Raw genomic sequence first — 20,657 nt, forward strand, 5'->3', positions numbered from 1 at the left:
ATTCTGGCCAGGTGTCTAATTTGGATGCCCAGTAATCAAATGGGAATGACGGTTGAGGGAGAACGTCGATAAGGGATGAAAAATAGTTTGTAACCATACTTGACAAATGTTGTCTCCTGTCACTTTGAATTGATGCTGCAGTACCTGTCCTGTCTGCGGTCATAGCGAAATCACTCCACAACCTGGTCAGAAAACCCCTCTGGCCAACGCCACTTCTGATTTCTGCCCCTCTAACACCTCTGGTCTGCTGGCCCCTGCAGCTCGTGTGAGAACGATCACGGGCGCTGTGTGCAGGGAATGCCAGAAGCAAACGGTCAACAAGAGTTGATTGTTTGGTTGCTAATATTAGTTCCAAGTTCTCATGTGGCATTATATTTTGCAATTTGCCTTTATAGCGAAGATCAAGGAGGCAGGCCAACCAGTAATCGTCATCGTTCATCATTTTAGTAATGCGTGTGTCCCTTTTGAGGATACGTAAGGCATAATCCGCCATGTGGGCCAAAGTTCCAGTTCTCAAATCTGCGGTTGTGCTTGGTTGAGGGGCAGTTTCAGGCAAATCCACGTCACTTGTGTCCCTCAAAAAACCAGAACCCGGCCTTGCCGCGCCAACAATTTCCAGTGGCCCCGGAAAAGCTTCCTCATTAAAAATATAATCATCCCCATCATCCTCCTCGTCCTCCTCCTCTTCGCCCGCTACCTCGTCCTGTACACTGCCCTGGCCAGACAATGGCTGACTGTCATCAAGGCTTTCCTCTTCCTCAGCTGCAGACGCCTGATCCTTTATGTGCGTCAAACTTTGCATCAGCAGACGCATTAGGGGTATGCTCATGCTTATTATGGCGTTGTCTGCACTAACCAGCCATGTGCATTCCTCAAAACACTGAAGGACTTGACACATGTCTTGAATCTTCGACCACTGCACACCTGACAACTCCATGTCTGCCATCCTACTGCCTGCCCGTGTATGTGTATCCTCCCACAAAAACATAACAGCCCGCCTCTGTTCGCACAGTCTCTGAAGCATGTGCAGTGTTGAGTTCCACCTTGTTGCAACGTCTATGATTAGGCGATGCTGGGGAAGGTTCAAAGAACGCTGATAGGTCTGCATACGGCTGGAGTGTACGGGCGAACGGCGGATATGTGAGCAAAGTCCACGCACTTTGAGGAGCAGGTCGGATAACCCTGGATAACTTTTCAGGAATTACTGCACCACCAGGTTTAAGGTGTGAGCCAGGCAAGGAATGTGTTTCAGTTGGGAAAGGGAGATGGCAGCCATGAAATTCCTTCCGTTATCACTCACTACCTTACCTGCCTCAAGATCTACAGTGCCCAGCCACGACTGCGTTTCTTTCTGCAAGAACTCGGACAGAACTTCCGCGGTGTGTCTGTTGTCGCCCAAACACTTCATAGCCAATACAGCCTGCTGACGTTTGCCAGTAGCTGCCCCATAATGGGAGACCTGGTGTGCAACAGTGGCAGCTGCGGATGGAGTGGTTGTGCGACTGCGGTCTGTGGACGAGCTCTCGCTTCTGCAGGAGGAGGAGGAGGAGGGGGTGCGAACGGCTACAGCCAACTGTTTCCTAGACCGTGGGCTAGGCAGAACTGTCCCAAAATTGCTGTCCCCTGTGGACCCTGCATCCACAACATTCACCCAGTGTGCCGTGATGGACACGTAACGTCCCTGGCCATGCCTACTGGTCCATGCATCTGTTGTCAGGTGCACCTTTGTGCTCACAGATTGCCTGAGTGCATGGACGATGCGCTCTTTAACATGCTGGTGGAGGGCTGGGATGGCTTTTCTGGAAAAAAAGTGTCGACTGGGTAGCTCGTAGCGTGGTACAGCGTAGTCCATCAGGGCTTTGAAAGCTTCGCTTTCAACTAACCGGTAGGGCATCATCTCTAACGAGATTAGTCTAGCTATGTGGGCGTTCAAACCCTGTGTACGCGGATGCGAGGCTAAGTACTTCCTTTTTCTAACCATAGTCTCATGTAGGGTGAGCTGGACTGGAGAGCTGGAGATCGTGGAACTAGCGGGGGTGCCGGTGGACATGGCAGACTGAGAGACGGTGGGAGATGGTATTGTTGCCGCCGGTGCCCTAGATGCAGTGTTTCCTACTACGAAACTGGTGATTCCCTGCCGGAAGGGATGTTGCGTTGATGACTAGCTTCATTGGCCGAGGGTGCTACAACCTTAAGGGACGTTTGGTAGTTAGTCCAAGCTTGCAAATGCATGGTGGTTAAATGTCTATGCATGCAACTTGTATTGAGACTTTTCAGATTCTGCCCTCTGCTTAATGTAGTTGAACATTTTTGACAGATGACTTTGCGCTGATCAATTGGATGTTGTTTAAAAAAATGCCAGACTGCACTCTTTCTAGCATCGGATACCTTTTCAGGCATTGCAGACTGAGCTTTAACCGTATGGCCACGCTGTCCTCCAACAGGTTTTGGCTTTGCCACGCGTTTTGGGCAAGATACGGGCCTGGCAGATGGAACCTGTTGCGATGTTGATGCCTGCTGCGGCCCCTCCTCCTCCGCTTCAGAACTGCTGCCGCCTGCACCCTGTTCCCCCAATGGCTGCCAATCGGGGTCAAGAACTGGGTCATCTATTACCTCTTCTTGTAGCTCGTGTGCAACTTCGTCTGTGTCACCATGTCGGTCGGTGGTATAGCGTTCGTGATGGGGCAACATAGTCTCATCAGGGTCTGATTCTTGATCATTACCCTGCGAGGGCAATGTTCTGGTCTGAGTCAAAGGACCAGCATAGTAGTCTGGCTGTGGCTGTGCATCAGTGCACTCCATGTCAGATTCAACTTGTAATGGGCATGGACTGTTAACTGCTTCACTTTCTAAGCCAGGGACGGTATGTGTAAAGAGCTCCATGGAGTAACCCGTTGTGTCGCCTGCTGCATTCTTCTCTGTTGTTGTTTTTGCTGAAGAGGACAAGGAAGCGACTTGTCCCTGACCGTGAACATCCACTAACGACGCGCTGCTTTTACATTTACCAGTTTCACGAGAGGAGGCAAAAGAGCTAGAGGCTGAGTCAGCAAGATAAGCCAAAACTTGCTCTTGCTGCTCCGGCTTTAAAAGCGGTTTTCCTACTCCCAGAAAAGGGAGCGTTCGAGGCCTTGTGTAGCCAGACGACGAACCTGGCTCCACAGCTCCAGACTTAGGTGCAATATTTTTTTTCCTACGACCACCTGATGCTCCACCACTACCACTACCCTCATTACCAGCTGACAATGAACGCCCCCGGCCACGACCTCTTCCACCAGACTTCCTCATTGTTTTAAAAACGTAACCAAACTAACGGTATTTGTTGCTGTCACACAACTTACACGGTGAGCTATAACTTCAGTATGATTTAGCTACCCCTTTACAGGTGGGTGAGACCACAACGAAAATCAGGCACAATGTTACACACTCTGTTGTTGGTGGCAACAAATGAGAGAGATGCCACACACGCAGGACTGTCACTGAAGCACAAATGTAAATATTAATCTCCCACTGTTTTTTTTAATTTTTTTTTATTTTTTTCAGGGAGACTTTAGAAACAAAATAAAATAAAATGATTGTTTCAGGGAGAATTTAGAAAACAAATAAAACAAAAAATAGGCTTTCTATGGCCCACAATTGGAGAGAGAGAGAGAGATGGCACACCCAGGAGTCAAGACTGGCACACAAGCAGAAAGGGCAATATTAATCTCCCACTGATTTTTTTTTTTTTTCAGGGAGACTTTAGAAAGAAAAAAAATAGAATAAAATGATTTTTTCAGGAAGAATTTAGAAACCAAATAAAACAAAATGATTTTTTTCAGGGAGAATTTAGAAAACAAATAAAACAAAAAATAGGCTTTCTATGGCCCACTGAGTGAGAGATGACGCACACAGGAGTCAGGTGTGGCACACAAGCCCAGAGGCCAATATTTTTCTCTCAATGATTGATGTAGTGATTTTTTCAGGTAGATTTTGGAACCCAAATCAAGCAAAAAAAATAATAGGCTTTCTATGGCCCACAATTGGAGAGAGCGAGAGAGATGGCACACCCAGGAGTCAAGACTGGCACACAAGCAGAAAGGGCAATATTAATCTCCCACTGATTTTTTTTTTTTTCAGGGAGACTTTAGAAAAAAAAATAATAGAATAAAATGATTTTTTCAGGAAGAATTTAGAAACCAAATAAAATAAAATGATTTTTTCAGGGAGAATTTACCGTAGATAGCAAATAAAACAAAAAATAGGCTTTCTATGGCCCACTGAGTGAGAGATGACGCACACAGGAGTCAGGAGTGGCACACAAGCCCAGAGGCCAATATTTTTCCCCCAATGATTGATGTAGTGATTTTTTCAGGTAGATTTTGGAACCCAAATCAAGCAAAAAAAATAATAGGCTTTCTATGGCCCACAATTGGAGAGAGAGAGAGAGATGGCACACCCAGGAGTCAAGACTGGCACACAAGCAGAAAGGGCAATATTAATCTCCCACTGATTTTTTTTTTCAGGGAGACTTTAGAAAAAAAAAATAATAGAATAAAATGATTTTTTCAGGAAGAATTTAGAAACCAAATAAAATAAAATGATTTTTTCAGGGAGAATTTAGATAGCAAATAAAACAAAAAATAGGCTTTCTATGGCCCACTGAGTGAGAGATGACGCACACAGGAGTCAGGAGTGGCACACAAGCCCAGAGGCCAATATTTTTCTCCCAATGATTGATGTAGTGATTTTTTCAGGTAGATTTTGGAACCCAAATCAAGCAAAAAAAATAATAGGCTTTCTATGGCCCACAATTGGAGAGAGAGAGAGAGATTGCACACCCAGGAGTCAAGACTGGCACACAAGCAGAAAGGGCAATATTAATCTCCCACTGATTTTTTTTTTTTTTTTCAGGGAGACTTTAGAAAAAAAAAATAATAGAATAAAATGATTTTTTCAGGAAGAATTTAGAAACCAAATAAAACAAAATGATTTTTTCAGGGAGAATTTAGAAAACAAATAAAACAAAAAATAGGCTTTCTATGGCCCACTGAGTGAGAGATGACGCACACAGGAGTCAGGAGTTGCACACAAGCCCAGAGGCCAATATTTTTCTCCCAATGATTGATGTAGTGATTTTTTCAGGTAGATTTTGGAACCCAAATCAAGCAAAAAAAATAATAGGCTTTCTATGGCCCACAATTGGAGAGAGAGAGAGAGATGGCACACCCAGGAGTCAAGACTGGCACACAAGCAGAAAGGGCAATATTAATCTCCCACTGATTTTTTTTTTTTTTTTCAGGGAGACTTTAGAAAAAAAAAAATAATAGAATAAAATGATTTTTTCAGGAAGAATTTAGAAACCAAATAAAATAAAATGATTTTTTCAGGGAGAATTTAGAAAACAAATAAAACAAAAAATAGGCTTTCTATGGCCCACTGAGTGAGAGATGACGCACACAGGAGTCAGGAGTGGCACACAAGCCCAGAGGCCAATATTTATCTCCCACTGATTGATTTATTGATTTTTTCAGGTAGAATTTAGAACCCAAATCAACCAAAAAAATAAATAAGCTTTCTATGGCTCACTATCTGAGAGAGAGAGATGGCACGCTTAGGACTGGCACACAAGCCCAAAGGCCAATATTAATCTCCCTTTTTTTTTTTTTTTTCAGGGAAAATTTATAAACCCAATAAAAAAAATAATAAATAGGCTTTCTATGGCCCACTATCTGAGAGAGAGAGATGGCACGCTTAGGACTGGCACACAAGCCCAAAGGCCAATATTAATCTCCCTTTTTTTTTCAGGGAGAATTTATAAAACCAAAAAAAAAAAAAAAAAAGGCTTTTGTATGGCCCACTATTTGTGAGAGAGATGGCACGCTCAGGACTGGCACACAAGCCCAGAGGCCAATATTAATCTCCCACTTTTTTTTTTTTTTTTCAGGGAAAATTTATAAACCCAATAAAAAAAATAATAAATAGGCTTTCTATGGCCCACTATCTGAGAGAGAGAGATGGCACGCTTAGGACTGGCACACAAGCCCAAAGGCCAATATTAATCTCCCTTTTTTTTTCAGGGAGAATTTATAAAACCAAAAAAAAATAAATAAATAGGCTTTCTATGGCCCACTATTTGTGAGAGAGATGGCACGCTTAGGACTGGCACACAAGCCCAAAGGCCAATATTAATCTCCCACTGATTGATTTATTGATTTTTTCAGGGAGAATTTAGAACCCAAATAAAGCAAAAAAAAAAATAGGCTTTCTATGGCCCACTGAGTGAGTGATGATGCACACAGGAGTCAGGAGTGGCACACAAGCCCTGAGGCCAATATTTTTCTCCCACTGATTGATGTAGTGATTTTTTCAGGTAGATTTTGGAACCCAAATCAAGCAAAAAAATAAATAGGCTTTCTATGGCCCACTGACTGAGAGATGGCACACACAGGAGTCAGGAGTGGCACACAAGCCCTGAGGCCAATATTTTTCTCCCACTGATTGATGTAGTGATTTTTTCAGGTAGATTTTAGAACCCAAATCAAGCAAAAAAATAAATAGGCTTTCTATGGCCCACTGAGTGAGAGATGGCACAGACAGGGATGGCACTCTAGCAGAAATGCCAATCTTAATCTCCCACAAAAAAAAAAAAAAAAAAGGAACTGTCCTTCAATTACTATCTCCCTGCAGTAATCTCAGCCAGGTATGGCAGGCAGCAATAAGGAGTGGACTGATGCACAAATTAAATAAAAAGTGTGGACAAACAAACAAGATAGCTGTGCAGAAAGGAAGGAACAAGAGGATTTGTGCTTTGAAAAAAGCAGTTGGTTTGCACAGCGGCGTACACACAGCAATGCAGCTATCAGGGAGCCTTCTAGGGCAGCCCAATGAGCTACAGCGCCGAGAAAAAAAAAAAAAAATGTAGCTTCCACTATCCCTGCACACCGAAGGTGGTGTTGGACAGTGCAAATCGCTACAGCACAAGCGGTTTGGTGGTTAATGGACCCTGCCTAACACTATCCCTGCTTCTGACGAAGCAGCAGCAACCTCTCCCTAAGCTCAGATCAGCAGCAGTAAGATGGCGGTCGGCGAGAACGCCCCTTTATAGCCCCTGTGACGCCGCAGACAGCAAGCCAATCACTGCAATGCCCTTCTCTAAGATGGTGGGGACCAGGACCTATGTCATCACGCTGCCCACACTCTGCGTTTACCTTCATTGGCTGAGAAATGGCGCTTTTCGCGTCATTGAAACGCGACTTTGGCGCGAAAGTCGCGTACCGCATGGCCGACCCCGCACAGGGGTCGGATCGGGTTTCGTGAAACCCGACTTTGCCAAAAGTCGGCGACTTTTGAAAATGAACGACCCGTTTCGCTCAACCCTAGAGACGAGAATTAGCATTATGGAAGATGAGTCTATGAGGAACGTATTCAGCTGCCGACTCCGAGGAGGAAACTGCTTGTTGTCTGTGGCCTAAATATATAGGATTTATTAGTAGATGTAAAGAAGGAAACTAAATACTGTAAAATAATAAATCTCCTCATATGTTTCCCTTATTATCTCCAGTAATTGTATTATTACAGGATTCTTATGATGTTACATCGGCTCATCTTCTCATTCAGGTCTCTACAATATCGGATCCTCTCAGTGAAGATCTTCTACAAGAGAGAATTTTCCTGATTTACCCATCAAAGATGGATATGGACAGAGACAAGATGGCGGAGAGGATATTACACCTCACCCTAGAGATCCTCTTCCGGCTTACTGGAGAGGTAAGAGATTCTGATGACGTCACATTACATCATTCTTATCTATGGGAATAACAGATGGACAGAACTGGAGAGGTGAGGACTCTGGAAATGTCTGTAGTGAGATTTATTAATGTGTCTCTCCATTACCAGGATTACACAGTGGTGAAGAAGACCTCTAGTGATCGCTGTCAGGACCCTGTGTCTGAGGAATGGGGAAGACCCCTGAGCCCAATCACGGGGCCTCCACCTCACCCCCTGATCCATGAGGACATCAATGACCAGAAGATCCTAGAACTCATCTACAAGATGATTGAGCTGCTGGCTGGAGAGGTGACACTGCTGGAAATGCTGGGACATTATACAGTAACGCTATGAAGGGATCAGGGGATGACGGTATCATTGTATGTGTCAGGTTCCTATAAGGTGTCAGGATGTTGCTGTGTATTTCTCCATGGAGGAGTGGGAGTATTTAGAAGGACACAGAGACCTGTACAAGAACGTCATAATGGAGGTTCCCCAGCCCCTCACATCTCCAGGTAATAGACAGGACTAAATACACACGGCCTATAATTATCTGTATGTAAAGAATGAATTTACTCCCTGTATGTGTTTCCTCCAGATCTATTTCGTAAGAGGACAACACCAGAGAGATGTCCCCGTCCTCTTCTTCCACAGGACTGTAACCAAGAAGATCCCAATGCTCCTCAGGATCATCAGGTAGATGGAGAGAAGGTGTCAGGAGATCTCCCCTATGATGTGTAGACGCCGGTGAAGGTCTTGTGCTCAGCCTTGTTTTATCCACCAGTATTATATGTTTTATACTTGTGTAAAGAGAACGGTGGAGATAGCAGGATTAGAGCTGATCATAGATGGGACTTCTCCATCTGTCGGTGACTTTTATATTTGTTTCAGGGTGAAGATCTGACCCATATTAATACTACAGAGACATATGTGAGGGGTGATGAGCGGTGTAAAGAGGAGATTCCCACATATGGCTACCCAGGTGAGTAGTAACCACTAAATGCAGAGAAGTCACAGATTCTTCTCATCACTGGCTGTGGCTGCTTTATCGGTGGTGTAGTCCGGCCGTATTACCATGATCACCATTTTGCCTCTCGACCACAACATTCTCCTCCACCCAAAACTGTTCTAATGACTTTGGTCATTGAAAGCCCTTTTCTATAGAACTTACCTGGTAGATCCACCTACCCCCTGGGTTTAGGAGACGCTGTTACCTGCCCAGATCTGTGAACTATAAAGCCAAATAACAGCGTACGTAGAGTGTGCTGACAAGATAGAAAATCACCTGAAGAAAACTATTATGATGGTCCTGTAAGAGAAAGCGGAGGGTAATAATAATTATATAAAGTCCTTTAGATGGTGGCGCAGGATGTCAAAGCTATTATAAATTCCTGCAGTGATATCAACAGACCTCCACAAAAAGTCTGTAAACAAATGAACATGCAGTAATGTACACCTAGGGGTATACAGGTACGTGCTGGAAAAATAGCAAAAAAAGGTGGGTGAGGAGTAAGAGTGCCCTTAAAATAAATGGCCACTTATATAATGTCCCAATATGTTGTAATTTGATGTCCGGATCAACATAGGTATACCCACGGTATGCCCACTTCACATAGCCAAGGAATTAATGAAAGGTACATAAAAGTTCTGCCTACCTCTGTCGGTGATTAAAAGACTTTAACGTTCCTCCTGATGTTCCGGTTGTATTCAGGCAAAATGAAGAATTGTAACCAGGTGGCTGCCCCGGCCAGCAACAAGCCACCAACAACTAACGTCCGAGTGGAGACAGGATCCTGCCGAGCTGACGCCGCATGTGCTGTCAGCGGTGAGTACGGACGGTGCGCAAGGCCTGCGTGACGTAATTGGTCACGTGACCGTAACCCCCGGAGGAGTGAATACGAAGTGCAGCTAGGACCAAACAACCAACGCGTTTCGGAGACGCCTGTCTCCTTCCTCAGGGTTGATTCCTGCCTCGTACTCATCGTCCTTATATAGCTGCTCATAGGATAAGCCGGCTATTGAAAGCCAAAAAGTTCCGTACCCATGTTCAATCCTCTTGGTGCAACAGTATCCAGGAGGAAGATCCATTTTGTCTCGGCTCGTGACATTGCCTTAATATAATCGCCACCTCTCCATTGGTGGTGTACCGCCGATATACCGGATATTTTCATCTCCCGTACTGTCCCACCATGATGTTCTATAAAATGCTGCGAAAGTGGGTGACCCATAAATTTATTTTTAATATTGCGGATGTGTTCGCTGATCCTTATTTTTAAGGGTCGTTTTGTCCTTCCCACATATAATTTGGGCTGTTTGCAATATCGGAAATCGGTATCGGAATCCATATTTAAGTGTAAAATAAAGAATTAAAATAAAAAATATAGCTATACTCACCCTCTGACATGCCCTGGTACTAACCGGCAGCCTTCCTTCCTTAGAATCAGCGCGTGAAAGACCTTAGATGACGTCGCGGCTTGTGATTGGTCGTGTGACCGCCCATGTGACCGCTCACGCGACCAATCACAAGCCGCGACGTCACCGAAGGTCCTTCAAGCGGTGATTCTTAGGAAGGAAGGCTGCCGGAAAGAAGCAGGGCGCGTCCGAGGGTGAGTATATTCCTATTAGTTATATACTCACCCGATCCTATAAAAGTAAAAGTCGCTCAACCCTACTACTCACTATCTTCCGAAGGATATTTGAATTTGTGTTACACTTTGTGATAATAGGAATAGACTCAGCTTGGGCTGAAAGGTGGCAGATGAGGTTTAACAATGATAAATGTAAGATTATACACATGGGAAGAAGGAATCAATATCACCATTACACACTGAACGGGAAACCACTGGGTAAATCTGACAGGGAGAAGGACTTGGGGATCCTAGTTAATGATAAACTTACCTGGAGCAGCCAGTGCCAGGCAGCAGCTGCCAAGGCAAACAGGATCATGGGGTGCATTAAAAGAGGTCTGGATACACATGATGAGAGCATTATACTGCCTCTGTACAAATCCCTAGTTAGACCGCACATGGAGTACTGTGTCCAGTTTTGGGCACCGATGCTCAGGAAGGATATAATGGAACTAGAGAGAGTACAAAGGAGGGCAACAAAATTAATAAAGGGGATGGGAGAACTACAATACCCAGATAGATTAGCGAAATTAGGATTATTTAGTCTAGAAAAAAGACGACTGAGGGGTGATCTAATAACCATGTATAAGTATATAAGGGGACAATACAAATATCTCGCTGAGGATCTGTTTATACCAAGGAAGGTGACGGGCACAAGGGGGCATTCTTTGCATCTGGAGGATAGAAGGTTTTTCCACCAACATAGAAGAGGATTCTTTACTGTTAGGGCGGTGAGAATCTGGAATTGCTTGCCTGAGGAGGTGGTGATGGCGAACTCAGTCGAGGGGTTCAAGAGAGGCCTGGATGTCTTCCTGGAGCAGAACAATATTGTATCATACAATTATTAGGTTCTGTAGAAGGACGTAGATCTGGGGATTTATTATGATGGAATATAGGCTGAACTGGATGGACAAATGTCTTTTTTCGGCCTTACTAACTATGTTACTATGTTACTCAAGGGTTGGTTTAGACCTAGGAGCTGGATTAATAAGGTCCTGTCTGGGTTTGCTTATAGCCGTTTCTTTTGATTTTTCTAGCAATGTTGCGTTATACCCTTTTTCCAGGAATTTTTTGGTTAATATTTGTGATTCCATCTCAAAATCCTGAGGCCTCGAGCAGTTTCTATGAATCCTAGTAAATTGGCTTCTATGTATATTTAGCAACCAGCCGGGAAGGTGAGAGCTATCTAAAGGGATATAACTATTAGTATCAGTTGGTTTAGAAAAAGTGCGTGTGTGAATTTGCAGGTCTTCAATAAAAATCTTCAAATCTAAAAAGTTAATTTCAGTGGTACTGGTGGTGGAAGTGAATTTTAAAAAATATTAATTTTTATTTATATCCATTAAAAATTGATTAAGAGTGTCCCACCCACCAGACCAAAAAAAACAATATCGTCAATAAAACGCCGCCATAGGACAAGGTTCGCGAGCAGTCCGCCATCTGGGTAAATAAATTGTTCTTCCCAGCTTCCCACATGGAGGTTGGCATAACTGGGCGCGAACCTGGTCCTCATGGCGGTACCCCACTGCTGGGAGTAGTAGTCCTCCTTATATAAAAAATAATAGTGAGTTAAAATGAACTGCATTAGTTCACCTAAAAATTCCGTTTGTTCTGGAGGAGCTTTAGACAATTTATGTAAAGAGTATTTGGCAGCCTGACATCCTTTATTGTGGTCAATAACCGTATACAGTGAGGTTATATCGAGGGTGCCCATTATATACCCTCTTCGTCATTCCACTTTTTGAAGGAGTGCTAGGATGTGTGTGCTGTCCTTCAAATGTGATGGAAGGAGTGGGACAATAGGCTGTAAGTGAGAATCTACCAGCTTAGACATGTTAGCCGTTAAGCATTGAATGCCGGATACGATTGGTCTACCAGGTGGGTTGACATTGCCCTTGTGAATCTTTGGGAGATAATAGAACACTGCCACTCTAAGGGGACCAAAATTAATGAATTCAAACTCTTGTTTGTTAATAAATCCCAAATCTAAGCTCTTTTTTGTTAGGATTTTCATTTCCTTGATATAATCCTTAGTGGGATTTCCATTTAGTTTTTTATAAGTACAGGAGTCACTTAGTAAACGAAGTGCTTCCTTATGGTAAGATTCTTGATCAAGTAAAACCACCTGGTTACAATACTTCTTTTTTGCCTGAATACATCCGGAACATCAGGAGGAACGTTAAAGTCTTTTAATCACCGACGGAGGTAGGCAGAACTTTTATGTACCTTTTGTGCACCTTTCATGTAAATGTAAATTCCTTGGCTATGTGAAGTGGGCATACCGTGGGTATACCTATGTTGATCCGGACATCAAATTACAACATATTGGGACATTATATAAACAGCCATTTATTTTAAGGACACTCTTACTCCTCACCCACCTTTATTTGCTATTTTTCCAGCGCGTACCTGTATACACCTAGGTGTACATTACTGTATAATAATAATTATAGTCTTTATTTTTATATAGCGCTAACATATTCCGTAGCGCTTTACAGACATTATCATCGCTGTCCCCAATGGGGCTCACAATCTATATTCCCTACCAGTATGTCTTTGGAATGTGGGAGGAAACCCACGCAAACACGGAGATAACCTCCAAACTCCTTGCAGATGCTCTCCAAGGTGGAATTTGAACCCAGGACTCCAGCGCTGTAAGGCTGCTGTGCTAACCACTGAGCCACCGTAATGATGCTGTTGGCTTCCTAGAACCCTGAGATCTTATCGGATGAATCTCCCTTCTCTCCCTTCTGTGCTGCTGAATGTGATCATATGGTCCCTACAAGACCAGGTCCAGTCTTTCTGGCCAAACTTCACTTTTATGATCGACAACATTAAATGTGCAGTGAGGCCAAGTGTGAATTTCTGGACAATAACAGAGTTTCCCTTTATCCTGACTTTTCAATTTGTATTAAAACCGACTAACTTCAAGGAGGATTGTGATAATCTCCATAAACCCATCACACTGGTGCCATGATATATCTCTGAGCTGTGTGTGGCTGATGGCTGTAATATACATTTATTCCCGCCTGCAGGAGATGTGTTGACTCCAGCCCTGGTTTCATGGATTCACTCAACCTCATAAATTACATTGTTTTATCCTAAGAAGTTCAGATTACTGCACAATCTCTCCTGAAATGTGGAGCGATATTATTTCCTCAAATCTTCTGGTCAGGATTCATAGTAGCTTCAATGGTCCACCATAAATGAATGCAACTCTGGTTTACTGTTCTTTAATCTTTGTTTGTAATTTTCAGTTAATTATAGTGCTCTTGGGCGGTGCTGTGAGTGGCCTGTTGGCGGCGCTTTATGTGGTGCTCTGGGGAGAGGCTGTGGGCGGGGCTTTATGTGGTGCTCTGGGGCGGGGCTGTGGGCGGGGCTTTATGTGGTGTTCTGATTACATATTCATCTGTATTGGCCTATGACTGGTCGCTGATCCCTCACTGACCTGCTCCCATTTTTACATAATGCATATAATAGTGTTGATATTATTGTTGATAATGCCTATAATATTGTGGCTATTGGGAGGCTTAGAAAAAAATTTACATCCAGCAAAATTACACCATCGGCTCCTGTCCAGTAGCATCTACTGTATCTCTTACTTATAGATTCTACTGTGCAGGCGCCGCCATCGACCTTATGACCTGTCATAAGCCAATACAGATGCATATGTAATCAGAGCACCACACAAAGCCCCACCCAGAGCCCCGCACCAGAGCACCACATAAAGCCCCGCCCACAGCCCCGCACCAGAGCACCACATAAAGCCCCGCCCACAGCCCCGCACCAGAGCACCACATAAAGCCCCGCCCACAGCCCCGCCCCAGAGCCCGAGGATCTCATTAACTGAAAACTACAAATACAGATTAAACAACCCCTGCAAACGCTGAAATAATCGCTTTTATAATGTGCCCCTCATACCTGAAGTTTGTCAGGGGGGCATGTCTTTTCCCCCCCTGACACAAATGTCTCACAGCCGTCACTCAGGGCCTCCCTGCAGTGGGCGCCGCCTCCATTTCCTTCCTGAAGGTCCCCGGCACCTTGGGGGTGACAGGATCCCTTTAAGACATCTCCGCTCTGCACTATTATACACAGTTCTCTTTAAATGTGTAATATTTCTTCTTGAAACTCATCTGACAGAAAATATTGGATCTTCCGATAGTTTAGATTGTGAAGTCACCGAGCCCCGTGCTCTAATTCCCCCAGAGAGGTTTCACCACTAGCTGCTCATTTATTACTGATGGAGACTGTTCAGTTTGAGCATTTCAGTAGATGTTATTGTCTATAGTCAGTTTTTGATTACAGTCGTGTCCAGAATACTCTGATTTATCCTCTTACCGCACCAAGTTTTGTGTTCTTAATCCGGCCCCATTTTTACCATCTGACGTGTGTCACTTTATGTGGAGATAACTCTGGAATTATTCACAAAGGATAATAGAAAACAAATGGATCTTACAAATTATTTTCCAACTTCTCACAATACCCTACATACGATTGTACACTACTCTCTGGGCACATGGCCGTGTTCAGAAGGGAAGGAGCCATTTAGCTGTTTGAATGCAGATCTAGCTGGAATAGTTTGCAGACACAATGTATTGGGAGCAATGTTCGTGGTCAACTGGCAGCTCAAAAGATCTCCACCATGAACATGCTTGGCACTATCTTCTCTGCTTTCCATATCCCAAGGATTTCCTTGCTCATCGCCCTTTAACACCATTACATGGATCTTGACTTACACTGGGACCCCTAGGCTAGGACCATGGTGTTATCTGCTATTCTGTGGTATGAGATGGCAAGAAGAATAGTCAGGTAGCTGGGTCAGAACCGGAAGGACAGAATACAGAATCAGAAGACACAAGAGTAGTCAGTAAACGGGCCACGGTCACAACAGGAAACAAATACACAAGCCGCAAGCTGAGCACAGAGGACTGAACCAGAGGAGAACAACGCTGTTTCTGGCAGATTCCGGCCATGTGCTTTGAGCTTTAGTAGGGTGTGGTACTTTCCAATTGGCTGAAGTAGGGAGCAGATTACTCCAGCTGGACAGCAGGAACAGATCCCAGATGAGATTGGACGCACCATATGCAGAAGCCCTAATATGACTAAATGACAGAAAACCAGAATAGTTGAAATCCTCATAAAGTGATTCCATTTTATAAATTAATTAACTGAGGGTTATAATCTATACATATGTGGTCAAAATTGTTGGTCTCCCTCGTTTAATGACAGGAAAACCCACAATGGTGACAGAAATAACTTGAATCTGACAAAGTAATAGAAATAAAAGATCTCTGAAAATGAACAAATGAAAGTCAGACATTGCTGTTCAACCATGCTTCCACAGAATTAAACCAAAAAATAAAACTCATGAATAGGCGACAGAAATGATGTTACCCCTGAAAATAATGTGACAAAAGGGACATGTTAAATCACGGTGTGTCCACTAACTAGCATCACGGGTGTCTACAATCTTGGAATCAGTGAGTGGCCTGTATATAGGGCTACAGATACTCACTGTGCTGTTTGGTGACATTGTGTGTATCACACTCAACATAGACCAGAGAAAGCGAAGGAAAGAGTTGTCTCAGGAGATTAGTAAGAAAATTATAGACAAACATGTTAAAGGTAAAAGTTATAAGACCATCTCCAAGCAGCTTGTTGTTCATGTGACTACAGTTGCACATATTATTCAGAAATGTAAGATCCATGGGACTGTAGCCAACCTCCCTGGATGTGGCCACAGGAGTAAATTGATGGCAAATCAAAGAGATGGATAATATGAACGGTAACAAAAGAGCCCAGAAAAACTTCTAAACAGATTAGAGGTGAACTTCCAGCTCAAGGAACATCATTGTCAGATCGCACCAACCGTCGTTGTATGAGCCAAAGTGGACTTCATGGGAGACGACCAAGGAGGACAACATTGTTGAAAAAAATCATAAAAAAGCCAGACTGGAATTTGCCAAACTACATGATGACAAGCCATAAAGCTTCTGTGAGAATGTCCTATGGACAGATGAGACATAAATTGAACTTTTTGGCAAGGCACATCAGCTCTATGTTCACAGAGGGAAAAATGAAGCATATCAAGAAAAGAACACTGTCCCTACTGTGAAACATGGAGGAGGCTCTGTTATGTTCTGGGGCTGCTTTGCTGCATCTGGCACATGGTGTCTAGAATCTGTGCAGCGTACAATGAAATCTCAAAACTATCAAGGGATTTTAGAGAGAAATGTGCTGCCCAGTGTCAGAAAGCTTGGTCTCAGTCGCATGTCATAATAAGGACCCAAAACACACAGCTAAAACACCCAAGAATGGCTAAGAGGAAAACATTGGACTATTCTGAAGTGGCCTTCTATGAGCCCTGACCTAAATCCTATTGAGCATCTTTGGAAAGAGCTGAAACCTGCCGTGTGGAAAAGGCAACCTTCAGACAGGAGACAACGGGAGCAGTTTGCTCTTGAGTAGTGGATCAAAAATACCAGTCGAGAGGTGCACAAGTCTCAATGACAGTTAAAAGAATCGTTTGATTGCAGTGATTGCCTCAAAAGGTTGTGCAGCTAAATATTAACCCTTTCGCGCTAGAGCCTGTTTTTGCCTTTGTGATCAGGCCAATTTTTTCAATTCTGACCAGTGTCACTTTATGAGGTCATAACTCTAACGCTTCAGCGAATCCTGGTGATTCTGAGATTGTTTTCTTTTGATATATTTTTCTTTATGATAGTCGTAAAGTTTCTCTGATATAACTTGCGTTTATTTGTTAAAAAATGGAAATTTGGCGAAAATATTGCTATTTTCAAAATTTTAATTTTTATGCTCTTAAATCAGAGAGTGATATTGCACAAAATAGCTAATAAATAACATTTCCCACATGTCTACTTTACATCAGCGTAATTTTGGATGCAATTTTTTTGTTGTTGTTAGGATGTTATAAGGGTTAAAATTTGACCAGCGATTTCTTATTTTTACAACAAAATTTACAAAACCATTTTGTTTAGGGACCACCTCACATTTGAAGTGAGTTTGGGGGGTCAATATGACAGAAAATACCTAAAAGTGACACCATTCTAAAAACTGCACCCCTCAAGGTGCTCAAAACCTCATTCAAGAAGTTTATTAACCCTTCAGGTGCTTCACATGAATGAATGGAATGTGGAAGGAAAAAATAAACATTTACTTTTCTTTCACAAAAATTTTCCTTTAGACCTAATTTTTTTAACTTTCACAAGGGTAACAGGAGAGAATGGACTATATGTTTTGTTTTGCAATTTCTCCTGAGCACGCCGATACGCCATATGTGGGGGTAAACCACTGTTTGGGTGCATGGCAGAGCTCGGAAGGGAAGGAGCACCATATTGGAGAGCAGATTTTGCTGGAATTGTTTGTTGGGTGACATGTCACATTGTCAGAGCCCCTGAGGTGGCAAAACAGCATAAGCCCCCAAAAGTGACTGCATTTTACAAAATACTTCCCTGAATGAATTCTTCTAGTGGTGCAGTGAGCAAACTGACACCACAGCTGTTCCATAGAAAATTACACCATTGGGCAGTGAAGAAAAATAATTACATTTTTACCACTGAAATGTTGTTTTAACCCCAGAATTTACATTAAAATAGGTAGATAGGTAAATGGTCATTACTCCCATAGATGAATTCGCAGAGGGGTGTCATTTCTAAAATGGGGTAACATCAGGGGGGATTCTGCTGTTATGGCACTTTGGAGAGCCGCTAAATTGCAAGAATGTCATTGTAGTGCCCAACATATTGTGCCCAGCTTGTGTCTCTGGAGACATCCCCCCACCTACCCCCGGAAATTGTTAGGTCAGCTCTACTCAGATGTGTCTGTCACTAAATAAACCAAATCTTTGAATGTCAAAACAGTTTAAAAACTTGGTTCTGTGTGGAAGATTGTAAATCAGTCATGGAGGCATAAAGCCGGCAATGATGGGCATTGTGGGCAATAATAGCGGGTATCATGCCTCATTCCTCTCTTGGAACATACACGACATCTTCTCTGGGGGTTCTTTCTTGTTACAGTTGCTGGAATGAGTACAATAAAATGTCGCTCAGTGAGTCTTCTAACATCTTCAGATTCTAAAGGATTGGCGGGGACAAAATTCTCAAAAACAAGATTTTCAATGACCTTTTCCTGATAATCAAGGAAAGTATCTGCATTTCCGGCTTTTTTGTATAACACAACAGAATTATATGAGGCCACCTGAAACAAATAAATGACTAACTTTTTATACCAGGTATATGATTTTCTTAATACCTGGTATGACTGTAGAACCTGATCTGCAAGGTCCACACCCCCCATATATTTGTTGTAGTCAATGATAGACACAGGTTTTGGAGTAGTGGATCCCTGTTGCTCTGCAGTGGCCCTTGTGGAATCTGTGTGGATCGAGCTCAGGATAAAAATATATTTTTTATCCTTATACTTAAGGACAAACATCTCTCCATTGTGTAAAGCCCCTGACTGCCCCTTTCGGAACTTTTCATTAACCAATCATTGTGGTAACCCCTGACAGATGGTCCCACAATCCCCTATGTTATGTGCAACCAGACTTTTAAATAGTGGTCTGCTGGTGCAGTAGTTGTCAACATACAGATTGTAGCTTTTTTGTAAAATTGGAGTTACCAGCTTCCAAACGGTTTTCCAGATGTCTCCAGATAAGTAGGGCATCCTGGTGGGTTTAGTTGGGTATCTTTCTCATAAATGCGAAAAGCTGATGTGTATCCGGTTGAACTCTCGCACATTTTATAGAGCTTTATTCCGAACCTTGCCCTCTTAGAAGGAATAAAATGCTTGAGGTGCAGTCTTATTTTGAATTTTACAAGGGACTCATTAATGGAAATGTTTTCTGTTGATGTGTAGAGCTTTAAGAACTTTTCTGTCAAGTCTTTGATGATGGGTCTGATTTTGAATTTTCTGTCATGTTCTGGGGCATTTCTGGGCAGGCATCGACTGTTGTCGTTAAAATGCCAAAATCTCATAAGCATTTCATAATAGGTCCAAGGAAGAATGGCAGAAAACATTGGGGTGGCTTGAACAGGGTGGTTGGACCAATAGGACCGAATTTTTGTTAACAAGCCCCATAACTAATGTAAGTCTTAAAAATGTTTTAATTTCTAGGACATTAGTTGGTGTCCATAAATTTGACCTAGCATAATAGGATCGTGGATTCTGGCTGATGAATTGGGACATATATGAATTTGTTTTTATGACAATATGCTCTAGCAAACTATCTGTCAGAATCAAATTTAAAAAATGAACTGGCCCAAAATTTTTCACCTCCACATTTATACCAGGAATGGCATTAAAATTAAGGATGAATGGAGTAGCCAAATCCGAAGTCTCCCATCTGAGAAATGCTACATCAAGAGGCAAAACCCCTTGGACATTGATATGCACCAATTCACGAGCACTAAGGACAGCGCTAGTACTGGGCATTGTTCCCTGAGTTGGAGACATTTCTCCAGAAGTGCTATTTGTCCTTCTTGTTGTACTGGTCCTTGTGTGTGAGGATGGACCAGAATCACTGCTCATTTCTGAGCTATCACTGTCGCTGCTACTAAAGCCCTCAAAATCCACATCCCCATCTGACATTGCACTATCTTCACTGTCAGAACATAAAAGTGCATAAGTCTCCCCTGCACTATAATACTGACGGCCATTTTACCCGGAAATAGAAAACACTGACGTGACTGACTGACGTTACGTGACTCAGGTGACCAAATTATTGGGGAGACAATTGAGAAAAACCGAATTCTTTAGCCTAACCCTAACTTTAGAATAAACTCTAACTTTAGCCTAACAGTAACCTTCACTTTAACCTAACAGTAACCCTAACTTTACCCTCAACACTAACCCGCCTAATCTGTTTTTTTACTCTATAACAAGATCGCTGACTGACACAGCTGTTGGCAGCAGCACTTGTAACACTGTTTCTCCTCTAATCTCTCACTGACAGGAGATCTGAGGAGAAACAGCATTTTTATGAGGCAGGTCGCCCGGGAAAGTTCGTTGCTACAACACACTTTCCTAGTGATTTGTCTCATTGGCTGGTGTGACGCTGACGTCATCAGGACCTGAACTAATCAGGTCTCGATGAGGTCGGGGAACACAGGAAGTGTTGTGCGCCGGAATCCCCTTGTTATAAGGTACGTGGGGGTCCTGATGAGCACAAAACTGGGGACAGTAGACAAACGTTGGCACTGCACAAAGCCCTGCTAGCGCTGCCGTTTATCTACTGTTGGCGGTCACGAAGCAGTTAAGTTAAGG

At 43.1% G+C, this 20,657-nt stretch overlaps 1 protein-coding gene across 1 annotated transcript in view; it reads left to right on the forward strand.

The window, feature by feature from the left end:
• The window catches only part of LOC138662990 (oocyte zinc finger protein XlCOF6-like), a 47,237-nt gene that overhangs the window by 12,188 nt on the left and 14,392 nt on the right, over positions 1-20,657 (forward strand). Inside the window, exons 2-6 of the mRNA XM_069749023.1 lie at positions 7,597-7,746; positions 7,876-8,055; positions 8,138-8,261; positions 8,345-8,442; positions 8,638-8,728. Coding sequence (XP_069605124.1) covers positions 7,597-7,746; positions 7,876-8,055; positions 8,138-8,261; positions 8,345-8,442; positions 8,638-8,728 — 643 coding nt within the window. The remainder of the gene's footprint in view (positions 1-7,596; positions 7,747-7,875; positions 8,056-8,137; positions 8,262-8,344; positions 8,443-8,637; positions 8,729-20,657) is intronic.

The sequence above is a fragment of the Ranitomeya imitator genome, chromosome 2 (genome assembly GCF_032444005.1).
Source record: "Ranitomeya imitator isolate aRanImi1 chromosome 2, aRanImi1.pri, whole genome shotgun sequence".
NCBI lineage: Eukaryota > Metazoa > Chordata > Amphibia > Anura > Dendrobatidae > Ranitomeya > Ranitomeya imitator.